We start from the raw sequence: 26,144 nt of genomic DNA, 5'->3' as shown, positions 1-26,144 counted from the left end.
CCTGGGTGCCAACTCCCACTACCCTTAACCCTGCAAGTGTAATTATTGCAGTTTTTTATAAACTGCAATAATTACCTTGCAGGGTTAAGTCCTCCCCTAGTGGCTGTCTACTAGACAGCCACTAGAGGGAACTTCCTGGTCCCTAGCACAGATTATCTGTGCTAGAGCGTCGCTGGACGTCCTCACGCTGTGTGAGGACCTCCAGCGTCGCTCTATTCCCCATAGGGAAGCATTGAAATTCATTTTCAATGCTTTCCTATGGGGTGCGCCAATGCGCATGCGCTGCATTGCCGCGCATGCGTATTGGGACTCCTGGGACGGTGGGTGGGATCAGTCTCGCCCCATGGCCGACAGAGGAAGAAGGAGGAGCGGCGGGGGAGGAGCAGGCAGCGACGTGGGACATGTCGCTGCCTGAGGTAAGTGACTGAAGGGGTTTTCACCCCTTCAGTAACCGGGGATTGGGGGGTGGGAGGGAGAGGGACCCTCCAGTGCCAGGAAAACGGATCGTTTTCCTGGCACTGGAGTTTCCCTTTAAGGTTTTGTTCATGGACTGTGCTTTAGTCATGTGGTTTAAAGAGACATCTCAAGCTAAAGTTTATAAAGCATGAACATCTCCAAGACCCCTACCAGCCAGAAGAGTTTCACTCCTATGCCCCCACTCAATGTTCCATGGCAATGGGCTATTATTATTGAGCTGTACTTCTAACCCTCCATGTTTTGTCTAGTTGTCTGTGTTTACATTAAAACATATTGTGATAAAGTGAAGGCAGAGAGGCCATTTAACCCCAGAGGGAGTATGTGTAGTTTGTGTTGTAGGCAACACAAAGCTAAGTTTAGTTATGGGCCCCTGGGGTGGAGCATTTGGAGAGCAGGGTGGGCCAATGCTCCACTCCACAGTTTAGTGGTTTTCCTGGGAGACATAGATCCAGGCCAGGGTTTTTTGGACTCCAACCCACTGCTCAGCTGCAGATAATCAGCTGTAGCAGTGGGAATAAACCCCTCCCTGCTAGGCAGGTAAAGGGGGATTGCTGGCTTCCTCCCTGGAAGCAGGTAGGAGAGAGGCTGTTCTCTCCAGTGAGAGACTCAAGGCTGGCTTGGAGCACTGGGAGTGCAGACAAGGCTGGCTTGGAGCACTGGGAGTGCTGACAGAGACACTAGGTTGGTGAAACCAATAATTTTTGTTATAGTTTAACCCCTGAGAGATAGGGAATCTGATGTGAGTTAGTCCTCAGACGTGCTAGGCTTTTTGTTTATAGGGATTTGTGTTACATTATTGCATTTATGTTTTCATTTGCTGCTGCCTCATGTGTAAACTTACAAATAAAGTGCCTGGAATGAAGTTGCATTAAAAGACTGTGCATGTTTTTGCCCAAGAGGACCGTGCTACCTGCTGACAAGGATCACAATATGTAACTAGTAATCTGACATGTGGCTGACGTTCATTAACCTTTAATGCGATTTTTGCAGATTATCCCAAGCTAACAGGCGTGAATCTTTAATGCCAACAACTGAGCTGCAGTAGCTATAGATAAGCTTATTGTATCTTTTAGTGTTTATGTTTACACAATGTCTGAGCATGTTATATAGTAACATGTGTAATGCACACAAGTGAATTCATAGATTCACTTTTCAAATCTTGCTACTAAAATCTTCAAAACCTTGCCAATAGTTAGGTTGTGCAGTAATGAACATAATTTATTGCATTGCCTTATTTAATTAGGGAAGCCCCCTAAATCAATGGTGGAACAAATCTATTCTGAATCAATCTCACCTGTAGGCTCCACGTAAAATGATTTGGCGTAAATACGTTACCAGGAATTCTATTGGACAAATCACTTAAAACATATTTTTGCGCATGTCTACTATGCACTACAAAGAAATTGTAGAATTTGGTTTTGTGGAATCTTTCACAGTTCGCACCTGATCCAACTTGAGAACATTTGTTTATCTAGGTGGTCAAACGTGTATGTATGTATGTGTATGTACGTTCCCCAAGAATACAACATCAATGTATGTACTAACTAAGATAGATAGATATAGAAGCAAACCTGTACAAAAGTTATTGGGTACATTCAGTGGCGTACTAAGGGGGGGGGGAGGTTCCCCGCCACCGGCTACCATTCAATAAGGGGGTGTCTGGGGCGCACTTAAGACAGGGGTCACCTATTTGCGGGGACCATGAGTCTCCATCGGGAACATAAATCAGCAGCAGCTCCTCTCGTGACCTGCGAGAGCCTTGCCACGGGTTTCTGTTCATACATCTCAGCATCTTGCCAACACTGCAAACCAATACACCTCTGCATTCAAAAGCCAACACTACATACAAACACACCTCAGTATTAAAACACCACCATTATATATAAACACACCACTGTATTAAAAAAACACATTGCACACAAATGCACGCCTGCATTTAAATGCCAACACTACATAAAAACACACCCCTACAGTCATTCACACATACTGCATACAAAAACATGCTTACAGTCAAACACACAAACATTGCTCAGTGCTAAATACATAAAAAAAAAATACACAAACTTTGCTGAGAGCTAGGTATATTAACCCCTTAACGACGCTTGACGGAAATTTTCCGTCAAGGCAGACCTACCCTTAAGGACGCTTGACGGAAAATTTCCGTCAATTACTAAAGTTAACGCCAGATCGCCGCGATCGTGGGGTTAACGCTGTTGCTGGGTGCCTCGGCGTTTGAGGAAGCCCAGCAACAGCCAATAGCGCTGTCCCAGCACATGTGATCGCTGTGACAGCCAGTCACAGCGATCACAGTGCTGCTGGGAATTATGATCCTCCTCTCTCCACCTCTGTGTGTGATTAGAAGTGGAGAGAGACGGATCGTTTGAAACTTTGTGTCCCTGACAGACACAAAGTGTTTAAAAGTCTAAAAAAAAAAAAAACCTTACCCCCTTTACCTTTAAAAATTAACAAGGGTTTAACCCTTTGAAAACATACTGTTTTTTTTCACCCTCAGGGGTTAACTTTATTTTCTTTTTAACCCTCAGGGTTTTTTTTTTTTTGGTTTTTTTTACTAATGTTAATTAGTTAGCTGGGGTGGATTGAAGCTAGGGGGAGTTGGGGAATCTAGCATTAGTGTAGCTAGGAAGCTGAAAAGTTTTAGAAAGTTATTAAAAGTTTGTAAAAGTTATTAAAAGTTTATAAAAGTATAAAAAAAAGTAGTTTATTTTAAGTCAAAGCATTTCTGCTTTGCTAGGTGTAAGCACTGTGTTTAGCGGTGATCTGATTTCTGTTTTTACCCACAGGGGTTCATTTTTTTGAAGTTTTTAGAAGTTTTAGAAAGTTTTTAAGAGTTTTAAAAAAGTATTAAAAAAAATCAGAAAACAAAAAAAAGTATAAAAAAAGTTATAAAAACAAAACAAAAAAATACGTTATTTAGTTAAAGTTAATTTTAAGCTTTCACCATGCTTAGAAGGTTTAGTGCCGAGGAGGCATATAATATATTAGCAGCCGACTCAGAGGCAACCGACACTGCCTCAGAGAGTGCAGAGGGTGACTATGTGCCAGACACAGATGAAGAAAGTGACGATACCCCTGGCACTGCTCCTGGCGCTGATATCTGGGTGCCCCCTAACAATTTTGTCCCCGACATCCCTCTGTTCACTGCGACTCCTGGTATTCAGGGAGACGTGACCAGCTATAACATAATTTATACTCCCCAAAAGAATTTATGTATTGACGAGTCCCTAATGAAATACAAGGGTAGACTGGGGTTCAAGCAATACATCCCAGCCAAAAGATCCCAGTATGGCATCAAGCTATACAAGTTATGTGAAAGTAGCAGTGGGTATGTTTATACCTTCAGAGTATATGAAGGTAACGATAGCCACCAGGATCCCCCAGGTTGCCCTGATGTAGTTGGGACTAGCGGAAAAATAGTTTGGGATCTAATGAACCCGCTACTGAACAAGGGGTACCACCTCTACCTTGATAATGATTACAATAGCATACCCCTCCAAAAAATGCCAAGGCTCTGGCAGAGAAAAAAATTAAAAAGGGGGAAACGGCTGCTCTATGCCAGGATGAACTGCTGGCTCTGAAATACAGAGACAAAAAGGAGGTTTTCATACTGACTACCATGCACAGTGAACACACACGCAGGGTCGCAGTCCGTGGCAGACAGGAAAAAAGACGGCTGCCTGTCTGCATTAAGCAATACAATAAACACATGGGGGGAGTTGACCTGTCTGATCAACTGCTGCAGCCATATCTGATAATGAGAGACCAGGGCCTGGTATAAGAAAGTGGGCATTTATTTAATGCAAATGGCTACTCATAACGCATTCTTCCTTTTCAAAAAGGCAAATCCTCAGCTGAAATGTACTTTTCTTACATTTCAGTTTCAGCTAATTTCTGTGCTGCTCACTGAGTGCCACAGTGGGGAGCCATCAGCAGGGCCTAGCAGCAGAGATATTTAGACAGGTCACTTCTGCTTTCGGATACCACCAACCCCCTCAAAAAAGACCCCCCAGAAAAGGTGCAGGCTGTGTTACCAGAGAGGCATTCGAACGGAGACCAGTTTCTACTGCCCTGATTGTCCCTCTCATCCTGGCCTTTGTATTGGGAACTGTTTTAAATTATTTCATACTCAGGGCCAATAAATTCTCAATACAATTAATATTCTTGTTGTAGTTCTTCTGGTATTTAACCACTGAAAATATCTCTATCTCTATCTCTATCTCTATCTCTATCTCTATCTCTATCTCTATCTCTATCTCTATCTCTATCTCTATCTCTATCTCTATCTCTATCTCTATCTCTATCTCTATCTATCTCTCTATATCTCTCTATATCTCTCTATATCTCTCTATATCTCTCTATATCTCTCTATATCTCTCTATATCTCTCTATATCTCTCTCTATATATCTCTCTATATATCTCTCTATATATCTCTCTATATATCTCTCTATATATCTCTCTATATATCTCTCTATATATCTCTCTATATATCTCTCTATATATCTCTATATATCTCTATATATCTCTATATATCTCTATATATCTCTATCTCTATATCTATCTCTATATCTATCTCTATATCTATCTCTATATCTATCTCTATATCTATCTCTATATCTATCTCTATATCTATCTCTATATCTATCTCTATATCTATCTCTATATCTATCTCTATATCTATCTCTATATCTATCTCTATATCTCTATATCTCTATATCTCTATATCTCTATATCTCTATATCTCTATATCTCTATATCTCTATATCTCTATATCTCTATATCTCTATATCTCTATATCTCTATATCTCTATATCTCTATATCTCTATATCTCTATATATCTAATTTTTACCTTTTATTTAGTTAATTGGGGTGGATGATAGTTCCTGGGAAATTGGGGAGTTTAGTGCGTATGCTAGGGGTAAAAATACAAATAAAAAAAAAACCCACAAAAAAATAAAATAACATTATTATAACATTGTTTTGTTAACGTTCTTGTGTAAAAAGTTCAAAATGCTTAGGAAGTACAGTTAGAGAATTCTGACAGGGGATTCAGAGGTGACAGACAGTGCCTCAGAGTTTGACCCAAAATGGGACATGGACCCAGCATGCAAATTCAAAGTTTAAAACAAACCTGAAATGGCCGAGTCTCAAATTTGCCCCTTCACAGAGGCGGCTCTCTAATTAGGCGATTTAGGCGGCCGCCTAAGGCCTCGCGCTTGCTGGGGCCTCGCGGCCGCCTAAATCACCTTAGGGCAGACTGAAATGTTGGGTCCTCGGTCTGTGACAGAGGACCCGACAGTGAGAGGGGGCCCGGCGGCTTGCCCAGTATGCCGCCGGGTGGCCCCTCCACATGGTCTGCCTACAGAGAGAGCCAGCCTCTGATCTGCAGCTCCGCTGAGTGCAGAGCTGCAGATCACTTACTGTGGTTCTCGCGAGCTTACAGAGCGTTGCCGCGGGTTACCACGGCAACGCTCTGACAGGCGCTCGCGAGAACGAGGTCTGCAGCTCTCGCGGAGCTGCAGACAGAATAGTCATCCCACCGGACCACCAGGGACTGCTGCCACCGGACCACCAGGGACTGCTGCCACCGGACCACCAGGGACTGCTGCCACTGGACCACCAGGGAATTTCAACACAAAGGTATTTCAGTGTGTGGAGGCTTGTCACAGCCTCCACACACACTGTCCCCCACACTGCCATGCCCCCCCCCCCCCGACACAGCCCTGTCACCCACACTTCCATGCCCCCCCACACTACCCTGTCACCCACACTGCCATGCCCCCCACACTACCCTGTCACCCACACTGCCATGTCCCCCCACTCAGCCCTGTCACCCACACTGCCATGCCCCCCACAGTCCTGTCACCCACACTGCCATGCCCCCCCACACTACCCTGTCACCCACACTGCCATGCCCCCCACTCTACCCTGTCACCCACACTGCAATGCCCCACCACACAGCCCTGTCACCCACACTGCCATGCCCCCCACACTATCCTGTCACCCACACTGCCATGCCCCCCACACTGCCATGCCCTCCCACACTACCCTGTCACCCACACTGCCATGCCCCCACACTACCCTGTCACCCACACTGCCATTCCCCCCACACTACCCTGTCACCCACACTGCCATTCCCCCCACACTACCCTGTCCCCCGCACTGCCATGCCCCCCCACAGCCCTGTCACCCACACTGCCATGCCCCCCCACACTACCCTGTCACCCACACTGCCATGCCCCCCCACTCTACCCTGTCACCCACACTGCAATGCCCCCCCACACAGCCCTGTCACCCACACTGCAATGCCCCCCCACACAGCCCTGTCACCCACACTGCCATGCCCCCCACACTATCCTGTCACCCACACTGCCATGCCCCCCCACACTGCCATGCCCCCCCACACTACCCTGTCCCCCACACTGCCGTGCCCCCCACACTGCCGTGCCCCCCACACTGCCCTGCCCCCCACATCCTCTTCCCCAACACTACCCTGCCATCCACACACTGCCCTGCCCCCTTCCACACTGCCCCAGCACTGCCCTCACACCCACACTACCCTGCACCAACACTGCCCTGCCACCTACACTGACCTACCACCCACACTGACCTGCCTCCCATATACCCTCCCACCCACACTGCCCTTCCCCCCACATACCCTGAACCACATATACCCTGCCACCCACATGCCCTGCCCCAACATACACTGCCCTGCCACCCACAAACCCTGCCCCCCACACTGCCCTGTCAGTCCCATACCATGCCCCTCACACTGTCCTGCCCACCACATACACTGCACCCACGTTGCCCTTCCACCCACATGCCCTGCCCACCACATACACTGCTCCCACGTTGCCCTGCCAGCCACATACCCTGCCCCCCACACTGACCACCAGACATTGTACCCCACATACCCTGACCCCCACACTGACCACGACATACACTGCCCCCCACATTGACCGCCACAGACATTGTACCCCACATACCCTGACCTCCACACTGACCACCACATACACTGCCCCACACTATCACACTGACCAACACAGACACTGTCCCCCATATTGACCACCACATACCCTGACCCACACAATGACCCCCACATAACCTGCCCTCCACACTGACCACCACATAACCTGCCTCCCACATACCCTGCCACCCACAATGACCACCACAAACTCTGCCCCCCTACAGTGTCTCTCACACACTCTGCCCCCACAGTTTCTCACACACACTGCCCCCACACTGTCACACACACTGCCCCCACACTGTGTCCAACCCTTCTCTCCCACACACTGCCCCCTACACTGTCACACACCCTGCCCCCCTACACTGTCATACACACCCTGCCCTCTCTACACTGTGTCCCACACACCTTGCCCTCCCACACTGTAACACACCCTGTCCCCCCACACTGTCACACACTGCCCCCCACGCTGTCACCATCCTCCACACTGCCACCCCACACTGTCATCTTCCTCCACTCACACTCTGCCCCCTAAACTGTCACATTCCTCCACACTGCTCCCTCATCCTGTTACCCTTTCACGCACTTGCACCCCATATTGTCAGCCCCCAACACTGTCACCAATACATACAGTCACCCCTCCCACACACTGCTACTGCACACACTTTCCAATACTGCCTCCCACACTCTCACCTACCCGCCATCAGAATTCCACACACATACAGCCAACCCCCCACATGCTGTCATGCCCCCTTTACCCAGCCTCCCTCACATTAACCTCTCCTTATCTTGTCGCTCTCACCCCCTCCATCCATACCACAATTACCAGCCCTCGCTCTTCCACACTCACCCTATCACATTAATCCCCCTAGTCCTATCACACTCATCTTCTCTCATACTGTCACACTCACCCCAAACCCTGTCACACTCATCATTTTTCACATTAACCCTTTTACTCATGCCCAACCATGCCACACTCACCCTGTCACATAATCCTGTCTGACTCACTTTCCCTCGCCTGGTCACACTCCCTCCTCCAGCCGTGCAACACATAACCCATAACCCTGTCAAACTCATCCCCCTTCACCCTATCACATTAACTTCTCCTATCCTGTCACTCATCCTGCCTAGACATGCCACACTCACCCTGTCACATAACCCTCCCTCATCCTTTCACTCTCACCACCCCTCGCCCTGTCACACTTTCTCCTTCAACCGTGCCACACTCACCCCAACAATGAATGCAGAGACTAGCTCTCTGTATCCAGCGCTGCAAGCCTGTCATACAATATAACTACAGCTCATTATACACACGATGCAACCGCCATATGTTTTTTACCATGAGTGTTAGTGGGGGCCTCTTGTTTGAGTTTCGCCTAAGGCCTCATAAAGTCTAGAGCCGCCACTGCCCCTTCAACATCCACACATACCTGAGAAAGGTACACACGGGGGTTGTGCTGTACTCAGACGACATAGCTGAGTGACATATGAAGCGTTATACTGCCGTAGCACACCTAAGGATTGTAAACTATGCAGTAAAATCTCAAAGTGTGTGTGTCAAAAAAGCAGAGAAAATGCTTACTACTACTAGACTTGGTACTCACTAGCGAAAAAGTGATCCCACCCTAAGGTTCAAAATGGGCCTTTTGAAATACCCTAGCGTGTCTAATTTAAAAAATGGTAGGCCTTTGTGGGGAAAGTTTGAATAAGCAACCTGCTATTAGAACCCAAAATGAGTCATAAACCTATAAAATTCTGTAAAAACTGAAATGGTCAGGTCTCCTATATGGCAGTGTAGCGTCAGGAAATACAACTAAAGGCATACATTGGGGGTATCGTTTTACTCATAGGAGATAGCTCAGCATAATTTAGGTTGTTTGATCATATTGGAACATATCAAATATACAAACTGCCCAGCACAAATGTAACGCATAAGTTAAAAATGCGAAAAATATTTTTTTACCACAAACTTTGACATATAATGGTGAAAAAATGGCGACATGTTAAGGCACAATATATGCCATATGAGATACCCTGGAGTGTCTACTTTCACAAATGGTAGGCCTTTTTGCGTTTTTTGAAACAGTCAAACTGCTATAATGGCACTGCTATAATGGCCCAAATTGAAACATAAGCCCTGCAAATCCATCTCTCAAAATTCTAAAAACTGAAATGGTCAGGTCTCCTTTATGGCACTGTAGCGTCACCAAATAGTGTCAAAGACATACATTGGGGGGTATTGTTTTACTCAGAAGACTTAGCTGAGCATAATTAGGGGTGTTTGATCATAGTGGAACATATCAAATATACAAAATGCCCAGCACAAATGTAATGCTTAAGGAAAAAATGCGGAAAATATTTTTTTAACACAAATTTTGACATATAATGGTGACCCGTTAAGGCAAAATATATGCCATATGAGATACCATGGAGTGTCTACTTTCACGAATGGAAGGCCTTTGTGTGGTCTTTTGAACAACCAAACTACTATAATGCCCCAAAATAAGACATAGGTCCATTAAATACAGGGCCGGCCTTAGGGGTGTGCGAGCTGTGCGGCCGCACAGGGCGCCATGGAGCAGGGGGCGCCCTGCGGCCGCATAGCTCACATGGCAGGGACGTATTAGCCGCGAGGCTAACAAGGCATTTGCCTTGGGCGGCATTTTCCAGGGGGCGGCAAAAAAAGCCGCCCCCAAATGCCCAAGGCAAATGTCTTGTTAGCCTTGCGGCTAACAGACATGCTGGGCGGTCGGGCGGCGCTGGTGGGCGGCTGGCGAGGGAGCACTTCCCCTGAGCTGTCTGCTCAGCTCCCTCGCGTGCCGCAGAGTTAGGCTGGGAGCCGGAATATGACGTCATAGTCCGGCTCCCAGCCTCACTTTGAGGCGCGCGAGGGAGCTGAGCAGACAGCTCAGAGGAAGTGCTCCCTCGTCAGCCGCCCGCGCGCGCGCCAGCCAGCCAGTGCCGCTCGCCAAGCAGCCACTGGACCACCAGGGAGGAAGAGACCCCCTCCCCCCAGCATTCCCAAAGATAAGGAGGCTGGGGGGGGGGTGTTTAAATACATTTTTTTTTAAAAAATGTGTTAATGTGGGTGTGTGTGTCTGTGACTGTTAGTGTGTGTCTGTTAGCGTGTGTCTGTTAGCGTGTGTCTGTTAGTGTGTGTCTGTTAGTGTGTGTCTGTTAGTGTGTGTCTGTTAGCGTGTGTCTGTTAGCGTGTTTCTGTTAGTGTGTTTCTGTTAGCGTGTTTCTGTTAGTGTGTTTCTGTTGGTGTGTTTCTGTTAGTGTGTTTCCCTATGAGTGTGTGTGTCTGTGAGTGTGTGTGTCTGTGAGTGTGTGTGTGTCTGTGAGTGTGTGTGTCTGTGAGTGTGTGTGTCTGTGAGTGTGTGTGTCTGTGAGTGTGTGTCTGTGAGTGTGTGTCTGTGAGTGAGTGTGTGTGTCTGTGTCTGCCTGTGTGTGTGACTGTGTGTGTGGCTCTTTGCCTCTGTGTGTTTGTGTGTGGCAGCCTGTGTGTGTGGCTGTCTGCCTGTGTGTGTGTGTGTGTGTGTGACTGCCTGTGTGTTACTGTCTGGGCAGACTAGATGGGCCGAATGGGTCTTATCTGCCGTCACATTCTATGTCTGTGTTTGTGTGTGTGTGTGTGTGTGTATGGCTGTCTGCCTGTGTGTGTGACAGGGTGTGTGGGAAGGGGGAAGGAGTGGTCAGGGGGGGACGGGAAGGGGGGACGCTGTGAAGATTTTTCGCACAGGGCGCCCAAATGCCTAAGGCCGGCCCTGATTAAATACATCTTTGATTTTTCTAACTGTAGAAACTGAAATAGTCTGGCATCTTATATTTCATTGTAGCTTCCCAAAATAGTGGCAAAGGCATACAATGGGGGTATTGTTGTACTCAGCAGATGTTGCTGAACACAAAATGGGATTTTGACCAGGAATAGCACACAGCAGCTTAACAAAATACACATTTAACAAACCAGAAAAACACAATTTTACTACAATATGTAGCAGAGATTGGTGGGAAAATGGCTGTTAAAAGTGTCAAAATACCCTTAAATAAATAGCCTGTGATGTCTTCTTTATATAAATATATACTTTTGTGTAGCAATTTTGTTTTCTGTGACAGCTGTCAAACTTACAAGTCAAACATACCAACTTCGAAAAAAAATTCACATTTACATTTTATATTACTCCTTGTATTTTGTGCCCTGTAACTTTTAAAATAAGCTGAAATCCTTTACATATTATGCACTTTGAAAAACAAGACACCTAAATGAATTTATTTGGAATTACTTTTCCTAAGCTTGACATATTATGCACATACTATTATTGCCAAAACTGTGAAAAATATATATATTCCTTTTTTATGTTTTTAATAATAAATTAGATTTTATATATGTATGTCACATCAAAGTAAAGCCCATCTTGTCGTTTAAAAAAACTATATATAATATGTGTTGATTCAATAAATGAGAGCGATGCAAATTGCAGTTGAACACAAACCGCAAAAAATGCAAAAATAGCTTGAGTCCTTAAGGGTATGTCCAGCTTCTGAAGCTGCGTCCTTAAGGGGTTAAAATATTTTGAAGGTGTTTTATAATTTAGAGTGTGAGGGTGTGTTCCAAATATAGGATCAGTCCAGAGTTCCAAAAGCTCTAGGTACGCCCCTGGGTACAATCACTGCTATTTCTCTTGTTTTCCTGGTATAAAGGGTATAATTCAAATAACAAATTATTTTAACTCTTCTGCTGAGGTCAGATAGAAGTGTCAAACAATTTCTAAAGGTTTTAAGCTGCTCAGACCGTAACAAACGGGTTGATTTATTAGGTGACCTAAAGAACCTACGTGATTTATGAAATAAGTTTCAGAAAGAAATTACATGGCTTTTAACGTTACACTTAATGGTCAAACTTTTATACATTACTCTCCACTTATGGGTTTTTGGACATGTTTTCTTTTTCCGCATAAGTCCTTAATTAACCTGATGCCAGTATGGATCAATGTATGTGTGAGTGTCAGTATGGGTCAATGTATGTATCAGTATGGATTACTGTGTTAGTGTCAGTATGGATTACTGTGTTAGTGTCAGTATGGATCACTGTGTTAGTGTCAGTATGGATCATTGTGCGCCAGTGTATGTTAGTGTGTGGGCATCAGTACGTGCCAGTGAGTATCCATTAATCAAAAATCTGTGTTTATGCTTGTTTTTTTTTTTTTTAAATGATATGTTGAATTAAAAAAATAAAATATATAGCTTTGCTTTATCTATGTGATTTGTGAAAGTATTCTGCATAGATACATATGCACAAATGGTATTATATCACTGTGTGTGTGTGTGTGTGTGTGTGTGTATATAAATCGCAAGCATAATTTTAATAATTATTATGTTTATAATATATAATATTTTCATGCATAATACACTTGGAAATTACACACACACACATATATATATATATATATATATATATATATATATATATATATATATATATATATATATATATATATAATGTATGAAGGGTTTGACATTTGCCAAAGGGTTATTACTAATAGTTTTAATTTTAAAAAGTGAAAATGTAAATTTCATAATTTAAACCAAAATAGCGTATTTGAAACAAAATTTTAACTTGGGTATAGTGAAAGCTTGACTATTTAGCAATTTACATTTTCATTCACAAAAATATTAGTTTAGTGGATAACCCTGCCTTTCTCTGTCGTTCATTCCCTGGTATCAAACTACATACAACGAAGAGTGCACTCATAGGAATGAGGACTAACCAAAATAAGATTAATTTAAATCAGACGTGCAGCAGCATTCAGTCAATGTTTCATTCCCATTACTGGACCTTTCAAAATTATAAGGATGAAACGTTGAAGTAAGATGTTGCACATCTGATTAGAATAAAACAGCTCTTTTGTTTATTTTAAGTCCTGTGAGTGCGCTCCTTCTTGTTGGTTAAATAATTGTAACTGTATATCTGTCACAGCGGGCACAATTTATGATGGGGCTGGTGTAACATTTTTCCAGGGCTGCTTTTTATTCCCAGTCCGGCCCTGATGCCAGGAAAAACATGGAAGATATGGTGAGTTATGGCTGCAAACATTGAAACATTGTTGTAGTTTGTGGACATAATGACACCATTCAAAATTTTAAAAAAAATGTAATCTAAACAATCCCAGTATTAAACTGAGGCATTTCAAGACAGGTACTCTGATCCTCTTGAGTTTAGCTTCACTGAGCTAAGCAAACAGGTAACAGGACTGGTTGTCTCATTAGCAGCTAGGGGGTGTAACAAGGTTAAGTTATGAAAGTGCAGATTTCTGTTGAAATCTGCGTTTTTTGTAAAAGGGGGGGAAAAAAAAGGTCACACAAGAAGCGCATAAAGTATTTCAACAAATCCCTTTAACTTGCTGTTGGTGAGTTGCCACTTTTTCACTTTTTGCTCTCTGGGATTTTATTTTCATTTTTTGTGACGTATTTTCTGGATAATATACAATAAATATTAAGATATTTTCGATTTCAATCTATAGTACTTTTTTTTTTTTTTTTTTGTACATACGTATATGTCTATATATGTAGGTGATATGCCACGAGTTGTTAAGTTACAACAAATACACACCTTGAAAAATTACAAAAAATTGTGGTTACAGTCCGGAATAGGTTTGCTAAGGCAGACATTTGACAATTTACATATGAAATAGATTAAATTAGACAAATGTCACAAACCATATACTTATATATATCATACTTTATTTACATTTGTTTCCAGATAAAAAATGACAGAAGAACAACCAGTCGCTCAAGATATCGAGGATGATGATGAGGTGGAAGGAAAGCTGAATTACAAACCTCCACCACAGAAATCACTGCAGGAAATTCAAGAACTTGACAAGGATGATGAAAGTTTGGCCAAGTACAAGAAGTCATTGCTGGGAGATGTACCAGTGGCATTAGGTAGCTATCTTTTCCTTAACTAAACTGGTTATAATCTGTGAAACATTGCAGATTTTTAAAGAAATGTGTTTAGGTTCTATGCTTTTCAGTGGCATCTCCAGGATTCATATTTAGGGGGAGCCCATGAGGGGCCAAGGACAAAAGTATAGGGTCAGTTATTAAATGTGTATTTATGTATGTGTGTGTGTGTACATATATCTGTACACACACTTACATACACAGGGCTTGACAAATCCTAGTCGCTAGGTCTCCATGGCGACAAGAAATGTCTCCCTGGCGCCTGGGATTTGTCAGCCCTTTAAGCCATGCAGGAAACATTGAAGCTGGCCGCTGCAGGGAGCTTTGAATGCCAGACGCTGCAGGGAGCTTTGGAGCTGGCCGCCACAGGGAGCAGTAACCTTCCTGCAGTTTCACTCTGTTCCCTCCCTCACATGACGTCACTCCGGCCTCTCCATCACTATAGAGAGCGTGCAGATGAGCAGAGAGAAAATGCAGGAAGATTAGAGAGGAGCCCTACTGGAAGCCAGGGAAAGATCCACCCAGCTCTCCTAAAGGTAAGGAGGCTGGGTGGATTTAAATAAAAAATAGCAATTTGTGAGTGTGTGAGAAAATGTGTCTGTATGTGTCCCAGTCAGTTTGTTTGTCAGAACGTGTGTGTGTGTCCAGGGCAGCCACCAGAAATTTTGGGGTCCCTAACTCAGCTCGGGGTCTGGGCCCCGCTTCCAAATACCGCCCACAGGAATACACACACAGACACAAACACACACACTGATACAAAAGGACACAGATACATACCAACAGACACACATACTGAATCAGACACACATGCATACAGGCATACATACTGACACACACATACTGAGACATACATAGTGACAGACAGACACATACTAACATACATACAGACACACATGTATGAGGACATAAAAAAACATACATACATACACACACACACACATACATTCATACATACATACTGATAGACATACAGACACTGACATCCATACACACATACATCATAATGGCATACAGACATACATTCATAATGGCATACAGACATACATACAGACTGACATACATGCATATATACAGACATACATGCATACAGACATCCATACACACATACACACATTCATAATGATATGCAGACATACATTCATACTGACATACAGACATACATATATACATATATAATGACATACAGACATACATATATACATAGACATACATACAGACATACATACATGCATGCATGCAGACATCCACAGACATACATACAGACATACATATACATACATACATGCATACATACATACATACATACACACACATATATACATACATACACACAGACATGCATGCATCCAGACAGACATACATAGACATACATACATACATAGACATACATACATACATAGACATACATGCATACAGACATGCATACAGACATATACACACAGACATACATGCATGCATACAGACATACATAGACATACATGCATGCATACATGCATGCATGCATACAGACAGACATACATATACATACATAGACATACATACACATACATACATCGACATACACAGACAGAGACATACATAGACATACATACACATACATACATAGACATACACAGACAGATACATACACATACATACATAGACATACACAGACAGACATACATGAAAGGATTACTTATATCTCAGACCTGTATCTTCACCCACCCTTTCCTCTTTTCTATTACCCACTTTACATCTACCTCTATCACTGCCCCTTTATTCCTTACAGCAATATTTTAGTACTTATAGGTACAGCACTTATTTTTTACTTATTTCACATTTTGTTTACTAATTTTCTTCTTATTTTTATCTTCATTCCAATTTAGTCCTATCCTTATTTTTATTTATTATTCTCGACATTTTTAGGCATAGGCATAGTAATCACTCACATGCATAGACAGACATACAGACAGACATACATACACATACATGCATACAGACACACACACACACACAGCTCATTTCCCAGCCACCCTCCTGTCTCTTACCTTTTCTTTGCAGGAGGGTGGCTGGGGATGATGGGAGTCAGCCTGGCTCCCTCTTCACTGCCTGGCTCTCCCTCTTCACGGCTGGGCGCGCGCTCCTCCCGCACGGAGTGAGCTGGGAGGAAGTGACCACTTCCTCCCAGCAGCACTTGCTGCGGCTGCTTTTTTTTTTTTTTTTTTTTTAAAGGGGCCCGGTCGCGCCACGGCCACAGCGCTGACCGGGTATACCACGGCCACAGCGCTGACCGGGCCCCTGAAGGAGGGGGCCCATCGGGTGGCCCTAAGTGTGTGGGCCACCCGATGGGCCCCACAAGTGGGGCCCGGGCGGCCGGGCCCCCCAGGGCCGCCGGGCTTGTGACAAGCGTTATGGTTGTCACCCCCTGATGGCGGCCCTGTGTGTGTCTGTCAGTGTGTGTCTCAGTCAGAGATTGTGCCTGTCAGTGAGTGTATGTTTAGGTACCTGCCTCCTCTGATCGCATGAGAAAGGTGTTTCTACAAACCTTTCTCCCAACGCCGTGCCAGTTTCGCCGCAGCTGGACCCGCCTCCATGGCTGAGTTTATTAATGACAAGCTCACCATCAGGGGTGTGCTGGGACGGGGGGCAGGGGGGCGTCTGCATCAAGCAAAAAAAAGGAAACATCCGAACTCTCTGCCTGTGGCTGGGGACTCAGATTTCTCAACTTAACTCTCTCTGTGCAGCCTGCAGCCAGTGGAATCAGTCGGCCTCTCCTGATGATGTCAGGAGAAGGTGTCGTGACTTCCACTGCTCTTCTCACAAGGTCCTCTGTGGAGTCTGGTAAAAGAGCATAGGAAGTCACGTGCCCTCCTCCTGACATTATCAGGAGCGGCTGTCCGACTCCACTGGCTGCTTCTGCTCTTGCCCACCCCTCCCTGGTTTGAGGTAAGACTCAGGGAGGGGGGGGGGGGGATTACACCTTTTAGTTTTTTTTTGGTTTTTTTTTTATCCCCTTCCTCAGTCCCATTAACCCCCTTTTAGCTCCTGCCCCTCCCCCCCCCACTCAGCTCCTGTCCCCCTTCCTCGGCCCCATGCCCCTCCACCACAGCCCCCATAACATCCCGAATTGCAACCCATATCACCCACAGCCCCTATCCCAAATTGTAGCCATCAATCTACTTCAGCCCCTATCCCCCCACTACATTTCCTAAACCCCAATTACAGCTCATACCCCCACTACAGCCCCTAGCCCCCTACTACAACCCTGTCCCCTTACTCAACCCCTGTCTACTGGCTTTTAAAAGTCTAAAGTGTGTGTGTGTGTTTGTGTAGGAGTATGTGTGTGTCAGTATGCCTGTAACAGTGTGTGTGTGTGTGTCTGTCAGTAAATGTGTGTTTGTTAGTGTGTGTCAAATCAGCAAGTGTGTCTGTTTAGGTGACTGCCCCCCCTTTCAATCACATGGGAAAGGTGTTTTTACTCTTCTCTAGGTGCAATGGGCCACTTGACTGGGCCTAAGGCTGCCAGTCCTCCACTGCTCACCGATACACACACACACACACAAGCTCACTACAGACAAGCTCACTGACACACACAAGCTCACTACAGACAAACTCACTCACTAGCAGGCACATGCACATACAAGATCACTCTGCCATGCTAAGTATTAGAAGCTTACCTTGCCCTGGAGGCTGTGGTAGAACTTTGAGGCCATTTTCAGGCCTCTTCCTGCAGCAAGGTCCTGCTAAAGAGTGGGGGTATGGATTTTGTGAAAGGCAGTGCATCCATGTAGGGGCGAAGTTTGCATATGGAGAAGCTGTGTGCCGGGGAAGCTGCTGCACAGTGGCGGAATGAACGTAGAGAGGGCCCTGGTGCTAAAATTGTTTTGGGCCCCTGAAGACATATGCCCATCGGGTGACCCTGAGTGCACTGTCCACTCAATAGGTCCCTGTTTTCAACCGCAACACCAGCACTGTCTCTATTTCCACCGCTGTGTCTTCCTTATTACAGGCAAGACACCATTTCACGGAAACTGGAAAACCTTTTCAAGAGATGCAAGATAATTTCCCATGGTGTTTAGAAGGGGCTGTGGTAAAGTGTGTTTATGGTGTATTATGTATAACTTGGGGCTGTAGTGTGAGCACGTGCTAATGTATAGGATCTTTTGAGATTGTGAGTGCTCAGAGGGCCTGCAAAGTGTGTGCGTGTGCATCTAGGGCCTGCAGTGTGAATGCATGTTTATTGGGGTTGCATTGTGTGCTTATCAAGGTGCTGTAGTATGTGTATATATGTATATACATATATGTATGTATGTACAGTGAGGGGAAAAAAGTATTTGATCCCCTGCTGATTTTGAACGTTTGCCCACTGACAAATGATCAGTCTATAATTCTAATGGTAGGTGTATTTTAACAGTGAGAGACAGAATAACAAAAAAAAGCATGTCAAAAAAGTTAGAAATTGATTCGACTTAGTACTTGGTGGCAAAACCCTTGTTGGCAATCACAGAGGTCATACGTTTCTTGTAGTTGGCCACCAGGTTTACACACATCTCAGGAGGGATTTTGTCCCACTCCTCTTTGCAGATCCTCTCCAAGTCATTAGGGTTTCGAGGCTGATGTTTGGCAACTCGAACCTTAAGCTCCCTCCACAGATTTTCTATGGGATTAAGTTCTGGAGACTGGCTAGGCCACTCAGGGACCTTAATGTGCTTCTTCTTGAGCCACTCCTTTGTAGCCTTGGCTGTGTATTTTGGGTCATTGTCATGCTGGAATATCCATTCACAGACCTTGTGGGTGCTGCAGCATTTCAGTCCTTCACGGCATAGTGTGTTACCAATTGTTTTCTTGGTGACTATGGTCCCAGCTGCCTTGGGATCATTAACAAGATCCTCCCATGTAGGTCTGGGCTGATTCCTTACCGTTCTCATGATCATTGAAAATCCACGAGGTGAGATCTTGCATTGAGCACCAGATCGAGGGAGACTAACAATTATTTTGTGTTTCTTCTATTTGCGAATAATCACACCAACTGTTGTCACCTACTCACCAAGCTGCTTGGCGATGGTTTTGTTGCCCATTCCAGCCTTGTGTAGGGCTACAATCTTGTCCCTGACATCCTTGGACAGCTCTTTGGTCTTGGCCATGGTGGAGAGTTTGGAATTTGATTGATTGCTTCCAGGGCTCGAGTCCTGCAGGAACGCGTGGGAACGGCGTTCCTGCACTTTCTTTTGAGCAGGAACGCCGTTCCCGCTGTTGCTGCAGGACTCATGCCGCTCCCAAATGTCTCCCCCTGTCATGGGGGTTGGCCAAGAGGTGGACTGCCCCTGGCGGGCGGCTCTCTCTCTCACACGCGGCGAGGGAGCTGTGTCCTCTCTGCTCCCTCTCGCCGCGCGCCGTTTGCTCCCAGCATCAGCAGACAGCCTGCGCGGCGCGAGGGAGCAGAGAGGACACAGCTCCCTCGCCGCGTGTGATATGGAGACAGACGCCTGCCCCACTGGACCCCAGGAACACGTCCATGCCAGCTCTCCAGGTAGGGAGGCTGGGTGGACATTTTTTATAGATAGAATTGTGACATTTATCCATGGTTGGATTTACATTAGAAATAAGCATATTAGAGAGATCCTTCAAAACGCTCAAAGGGGAATATTCTAAATGTCAGCGGTGCCTTTTTTAAATTCCTCAAAGGGATACTCCAAGTGCCCTCTCCGCTAAAGATTATTCTAGTATTTATGGAGCTAAGAACCTAAATCAGTTCTGGTTAAAGCCTTGCCATTTTTGCATTATTTTCTTTGGCATTTTGGAAATGGGTTCCTAAAATAAAAATTAAAAAACTAAAAAATTTAAAAGCAACTAATAAAAATAAAAACCATAGGAGCAAAATGACAAAGACCCATTTATATTACCCTAAGGTCTGTAGCTCACATATAGTGTGGTTGGCTGGGCACAAATTGAGCCAATCACAGTGCAGCACTGCAGTGTTTCCTTAGTGAACTCTCCATAGACTTCATTGCATTTTCACATGTGTGATATGGAGACAGACGCCCGCCCCACTGGACCCCAGCCAGTTCTCCAGGTAGGGAGGCTGGGTGGACATTTTAAAAAACAAACAAACAATTTCTGTGTGTGTGTGTGTGAGTGTCTGAGTATCTGTGTGACTGTGAATGTATGTGTGTGTGTGTGACTGTGAATGTATGTGTGTGTGTGACTGTGAATGTATGTGTGTGTGTGACTGTGAATGTATGTGTGTGTGTGTGACTGTGAATGTATGTGTGTGTGTGTGACTGTGAATGTATGTGTGTGTGTGACTGTGAATGTATGTGTGTGTGTGACTGTGAATGTGTGTGTGTGTGTGACTGTGAATGTATGTGTGTCTGAATGTATGTGTGTGTCTGTGAATGTGTGTGTCTGCGAATGTGTGTGTCTGCGAATGTGTGTGTCTGTGTCTGAGGGCATGTGTGTGTGTCTGAGGGCATGTGTGTGTCTGAGGGCGTGTGTGTGTGTCTGAGGGCGTGTGTGTGTGTCTGAGGGCGTGTGTGTGTGTCTGAGGGCGTGTGTGTGTGTCTGAGGGCGTGTGTGTGTGTCTGTCTGAGGGCGTGTGTGTGTGTCTGTCTGAGGGCGTGTGTGTGTGTCTGTCTGAGGGCGTGTGTGTGTGTGTCTGAGGGCATGTGTGTGTGTGTCTGAGGGCATGTGTGTGTGTGTCTGAGGGCGTGTGTGTGTCTGAGGGCATGTGTGTGTGTGTCTGAGGGCATGTGTGTGTGTGTGTGTCTGAGGGCATGTGTGTGTCTGAGGGCATGTGTGTGTGTGTGTCTGAGGGCATGTGTGTGTGTGTGTCTGAGGGCATGTGTGTGTGTGTGTGTGTCTGAGGGCATGTGTGTGTGTGTCTGAGGGCATGTGTGTGTGTGTCTGAGGGCATGTGTGTGTGTGTGTCTGAGGGCATGTGTGTGTGTGTGTCTGAGGGCATGTGTGTGTGTGTGTCTGAGGGCGTGTGTGTGTGTGTCTGAGGGTGTGTGTGTGTGTGTCTGAGGGTGTGTGTGTGTGTGTGTGTGTGTCTGAGGGTATGTGTGTGTGTGTCTGAGGGTATGTGTGTGTGTGTCTGAGGGTATGTGTGTGTGTGTCTGAGGGTATGTGTGTGTGTATATACACAAATACACAAGTGTATTTTATTATTTTTTGGGGGGGGAGAGGGAATCTTGGGAGAGTTCCCACACTTTATTCCCCAGGACTTGACCCCTGATTGCTTCTGTGGACAGGTGTCTTTTATACAGGTAACAAGCTGAGATTAGGAGCACTCCCTTTAAGTGAGTGCTCCTAATCTCAGCTCGTTACCTGTATAAAAGACACCTGGGAGCCAGAAATCTTGCTGATTGATAGGGGATTAAATACTTATTTCAATCATTGACATGCAAATCAATTTATAACTTTTTTTGACATGCGTTTTTCTGGATTTTGTTTTGTTCTGTCTCTCACTGCAGGGGATCAAATACTTTTTTCCCTCACTGTATGTATGTGTGTATGTATGGTGTGTAATAAGGTGGGATGAATGTATGTGGGGATGAAGTGTTTATATGGGTGAAGAGATGAAGTGTGTGAGGGGTGCACTGTATGTGAATGCAAAGGTGTATTCTGTGTTGGTAGGAGTGCACTGTTTATGGGTGGTTCACTGTCTGTGAGAGTGTGCTGTGTTCAGGGGGGTGTAGAGAGTGGGGTAGGGAAGGGCTTTACAATTTTAACTTTAATAATTGTTTAAAAAAAAAAAATAGAATATTCCCTTTTCCCTGATCTTAACTTGCCATTGCAGGGAGGGGGTGGCACAATCAGATCTGTGCCGGTTGAGAAGACTGCCTTTCCATCGGGAACAGGGGAGGTCCCGAGATGAGAGGTATCTCTCTTGGAGCTCAAGCACTTACACAGACTGACCCATACAAACCCAAAGACTGACCACCCCCCCACCCAGACTGACCCATACACACACACAGACTGCCTGTAACGGATCGACGGGCACCCCGACTGGGTACCTCCGTTGAAGGATGCTCCTAGCGCTTCCTGAGGACTCCAAGCACTGCAGCAGACACCACAACCACCGAACCGGAGAAGCATATGAATGCTGTAAATATCTGAACAGGAAGAGCATACAATCAGCTTACACTCCTGGCAATTAGCATACAATCCAATTCCCCCAATAACGAGACGACACTTCGTTTTGAGGTCAAGCTGACTGACTGTACTGGCACATACCGCCTCTTTTATTCACAATCCACAAACATAGTACTGCCCACAGGGTTTTGAAATACAACCAATCAAGCTGTACAATACACACAGACACTCCCACACAAAATCCTCCCCTCTGCCTGTGATATGATTACTGAACACAATGGGTAATATAATTATCACAGGCAGAGAAATACAGTTTTTGAAAAATATTAATAACTTCCAAAATATACAGGCCATTCACATAAAACATACATTTTCAGAATCAGCATGCTTGAAATATACACATACTCAAAAAATCAGGGCAATCGGGCAGGGGTTAAAAAGTTAAGGGAAAGTCCTATTTGACCAAATGAAGCATGGCTTTTCTGCCCAAAACCAGTTCCACAGAGTCTTCTATCCTGGAGATAATTGGGAAGTAATCAAATTATCTCCAAGGACAGAGGCAAAGCTCCATTAGCCACATGGTAGCAAAATACAATAAAATATATAACTGTGCAGCTATTGCATAAAACGGGTACATTCAACATATCCCCAGATAGCTTAGATCTGAGCGCACATTATTACTGAATGGCACTCAGATCACATACATACAGTTTAATTGCCATGGAGCCAAAGTCTTCACATAGTCTTTCATTATACGAATGGGCTCCATGGCATAGCTATCTGGGGTAACACTGCTCAGATAGGGAAAGTACAGAATGACCCGGCTTTCGGGTCTTTGCAGGGGAAAGTCAAGCATTTTAACATGGGGCCATAGTCACAGGGCAGGAGGCTGGCAATCAGTCTTCTCCAATGCCCAGTGGCGAGGCTGGTTCGTCCACACGCACACAGACTGCCCCCTCCACACGCACACAGACTGCCCCCTCCACACGCACACAGACTGCCCCCTCCACACGCACACAGACTGCCCCCTCCACACGCACACAGACTGCCCCCTCCACACGCACACAGACTGCCCCCTCCTCCCCCTTCACACTCACACACAGACTGAACCACACACACACTGACTCACACTTACCAGCAGCTGCCTGGATGCCTCTGTGCAGAGCTAAACTTCCTCTCCCTGTCTCTTCCCTGTGCTGCTCTCTATGACCCAGGAGGAAGTCCTCCCTTTGGCCGCACGTGGGAACTTCCACCTCTGTGCACTGCCGCTGGTCCATCAGGCAAGTGGGAACTGACAGCACTGCTGCTGCAGCTTGTGAAGGGAGACTCAGTGCTCCCTCCCCTCACCCCCCCACCCCCCCACCCTCTCCCCCATGGTGTCACTTACCTGGGTCCAGCGGTGATGTATTTCGGTGCTGTCTCAGCTCGGCCCACGCTCCTCCCCCGCCAATGTCCATCGGCGGTGGAGACCTAAGGCACATGCACGGCAATGACATTAGATTCCGGTGATGCTGGGAGTCCTCCTGCAAAGCGTGAGGATGCTTAGTTTAGGCGACCAAACATTGTCTAAGCACCCGGACGTCCCTCTAGTGGCTGTCTGGTAGGCTACCCACTAGAGGAGGAGTTAACCCTGAGAGGTAATTACTATAAAAACTGCAATAATTACCACTCTAGGGTTAAGGGTGATGGGAGTTTGCACCCAGACTACTTCAATGAGCTGAAGTGGTCTGTGTACCTACAGTGTCCCTTTAACCACGTGTTCCTCTAACTATATCCCCTTCCTGCTTTGCAATCATATTAATCATATTTTAGCAGAATAACTAAAATGAGTCCTAATGGAGATAGTGTTTTTTTTTTATTTTGCAATGGAAAAGAAAAACATCCCTAGTGGTTGAGAGGGATGGGATTAATACCTAAGGATTCATGTTGTACAATAGGAAGTGGTGTAGTGATTACCTGTTCCACAGGTGGAGCAATCACCATTGAAGCCAAAGTAATGTTGCTACTAATTGTCCTGCTATTAGACATTTGCCCTAGTATTAGTCCAAATGTGGTAAACGAATTGGCATAGTCAGGAGGAAATGTTGTAATAGACTTAAGTAAGCAGCACTGGAAGGTTTCACAATATTTGTGTTTTTTGTAATTCAAAGATATTTGTTGAACCCTTGGCAACATCTTCAAAGTTATTTAATTTATAACCAGCAGTGAACATTAGCTCATAACCAGTAGTGAACATTTTAAGGATTTATTTACTAAAGTGAGAATTATTGAAAATTTTAAGTGAATTCAAAGTAAATCAAAATTTTGAGGCAAAATACCTGAACTAGAAGCATAGCTGACTTGAAAAATTTTCCTAGTTCATCTACTTTGCCCTTAAATTTAAAATGTATTTTTAATTTATTTTGCTTTACCTCCAATTCTCAATTTAGTAAATAACCGTGCTTGTAAAAACGTTTCAACAGTTATAACAGCTGGTTTAGAAAACATGACACATATAATGTAATACAAAATGGAGGTCATCTCCCGCCTCTAGAGTCCACTTAGAGGAACATGACATGCGCACAGTCGATTGTTCGGCAGGTGCGCTGTTTACCCCAACCCCCCAATAACTTACAGACACCGTATTTCTGTTGGAATAAAAAAGTCCACAGCTTTATTTATTATTATAAACAAGGTAACAAATTGGGGTCATTGCCACAAAAGTAAATATACCTCCACCCCCCACCGTACATAAATTACCCCCGGCAATGACCCCGCCAATAACAGTAAATAACATTATAAATAACAAATAACACATAACACATGGCCTACCAAAGAGGCCCCATATCCATAACTTTTTAAACTGTAGGGGTGTACCGAGACCCCCCTACACCACCTGGTTCGGAGCCACCGATGAGCTCGAACCCACAAACCATTTCACACTCCAGTTTAATCCAGCCTAACCAATTTATACTCCTCCTACCTTCCAATTACCCAAGCCCTATCCCGCCGCTGTGACCAAACGGGAACTCCAAAACAACAGGGAGGGTGGGAGGGACAATTACCAGGTAAGTGTCAGTTTAGTTAAAATGTCCCTTAGTCATAAAATGGCCGCTTAATATACTCCTATAGTCCAACCCATATTTACCAATAACCACACCCCTTTAACTGGTTACTCCCCTGCCTACTCCTGGCTCTGTCAAGGCCCACTCCTCTGACTGCGCTGTTCCATGGGCTACATTGCAGGGGCTCTACTTACTGTCATGGAAAATATAGAGGATCTAAAAACAAGTATGCTAGATTTTATGACTGTGTGTACATGGTTTCCGTAAACTTGTGGGAGACAGTCAGTATTCCTGCTTGCCATACTATGACATATACAAGCACATAGTCAGTAATTCTCTGATTCAAAACAAAACCTAATTCAAGCATTTTAGAAGTCCACTTTTTGAAATATTTACAGCCCCCATACAATGTTATATATTTTAGTGACACTCTGAGGTATATCACTTTACCAATTTAAACATGTTTTTACTGGAAATTTGCTATTAATTTCGCAATGTTTTGACCTATTTTTCCTGCATTTTTAACCCACAATACACACTGTGACTGTGAATGTGTGTTAGTCTAGCAAAACACTCCAGTTTGTGTTCATCGGCGTCTACAAGTTA

General features: G+C 45.0%; 1 protein-coding gene across 1 annotated transcript in view; it reads left to right on the top strand.

The window, feature by feature from the left end:
* Positions 1 to 26,144, top strand: part of ARHGDIB (Rho GDP dissociation inhibitor beta) — a 190,458-nt gene that overhangs the window by 151,839 nt on the left and 12,475 nt on the right. The window contains exon 2 of the mRNA XM_063426646.1: positions 14,219 to 14,403. Coding sequence (XP_063282716.1) covers positions 14,226 to 14,403 — 178 coding nt within the window. The 5' untranslated portion in view covers positions 14,219 to 14,225. The remainder of the gene's footprint in view (positions 1 to 14,218; positions 14,404 to 26,144) is intronic.

This window comes from Pelobates fuscus, chromosome 7, assembly GCF_036172605.1.
Source record: "Pelobates fuscus isolate aPelFus1 chromosome 7, aPelFus1.pri, whole genome shotgun sequence".
Lineage (NCBI taxonomy): Eukaryota > Metazoa > Chordata > Amphibia > Anura > Pelobatidae > Pelobates > Pelobates fuscus.
Note: the sequence above shows the minus strand (reverse complement) of the source record. Positions and strands in the feature narration are given on the sequence as shown.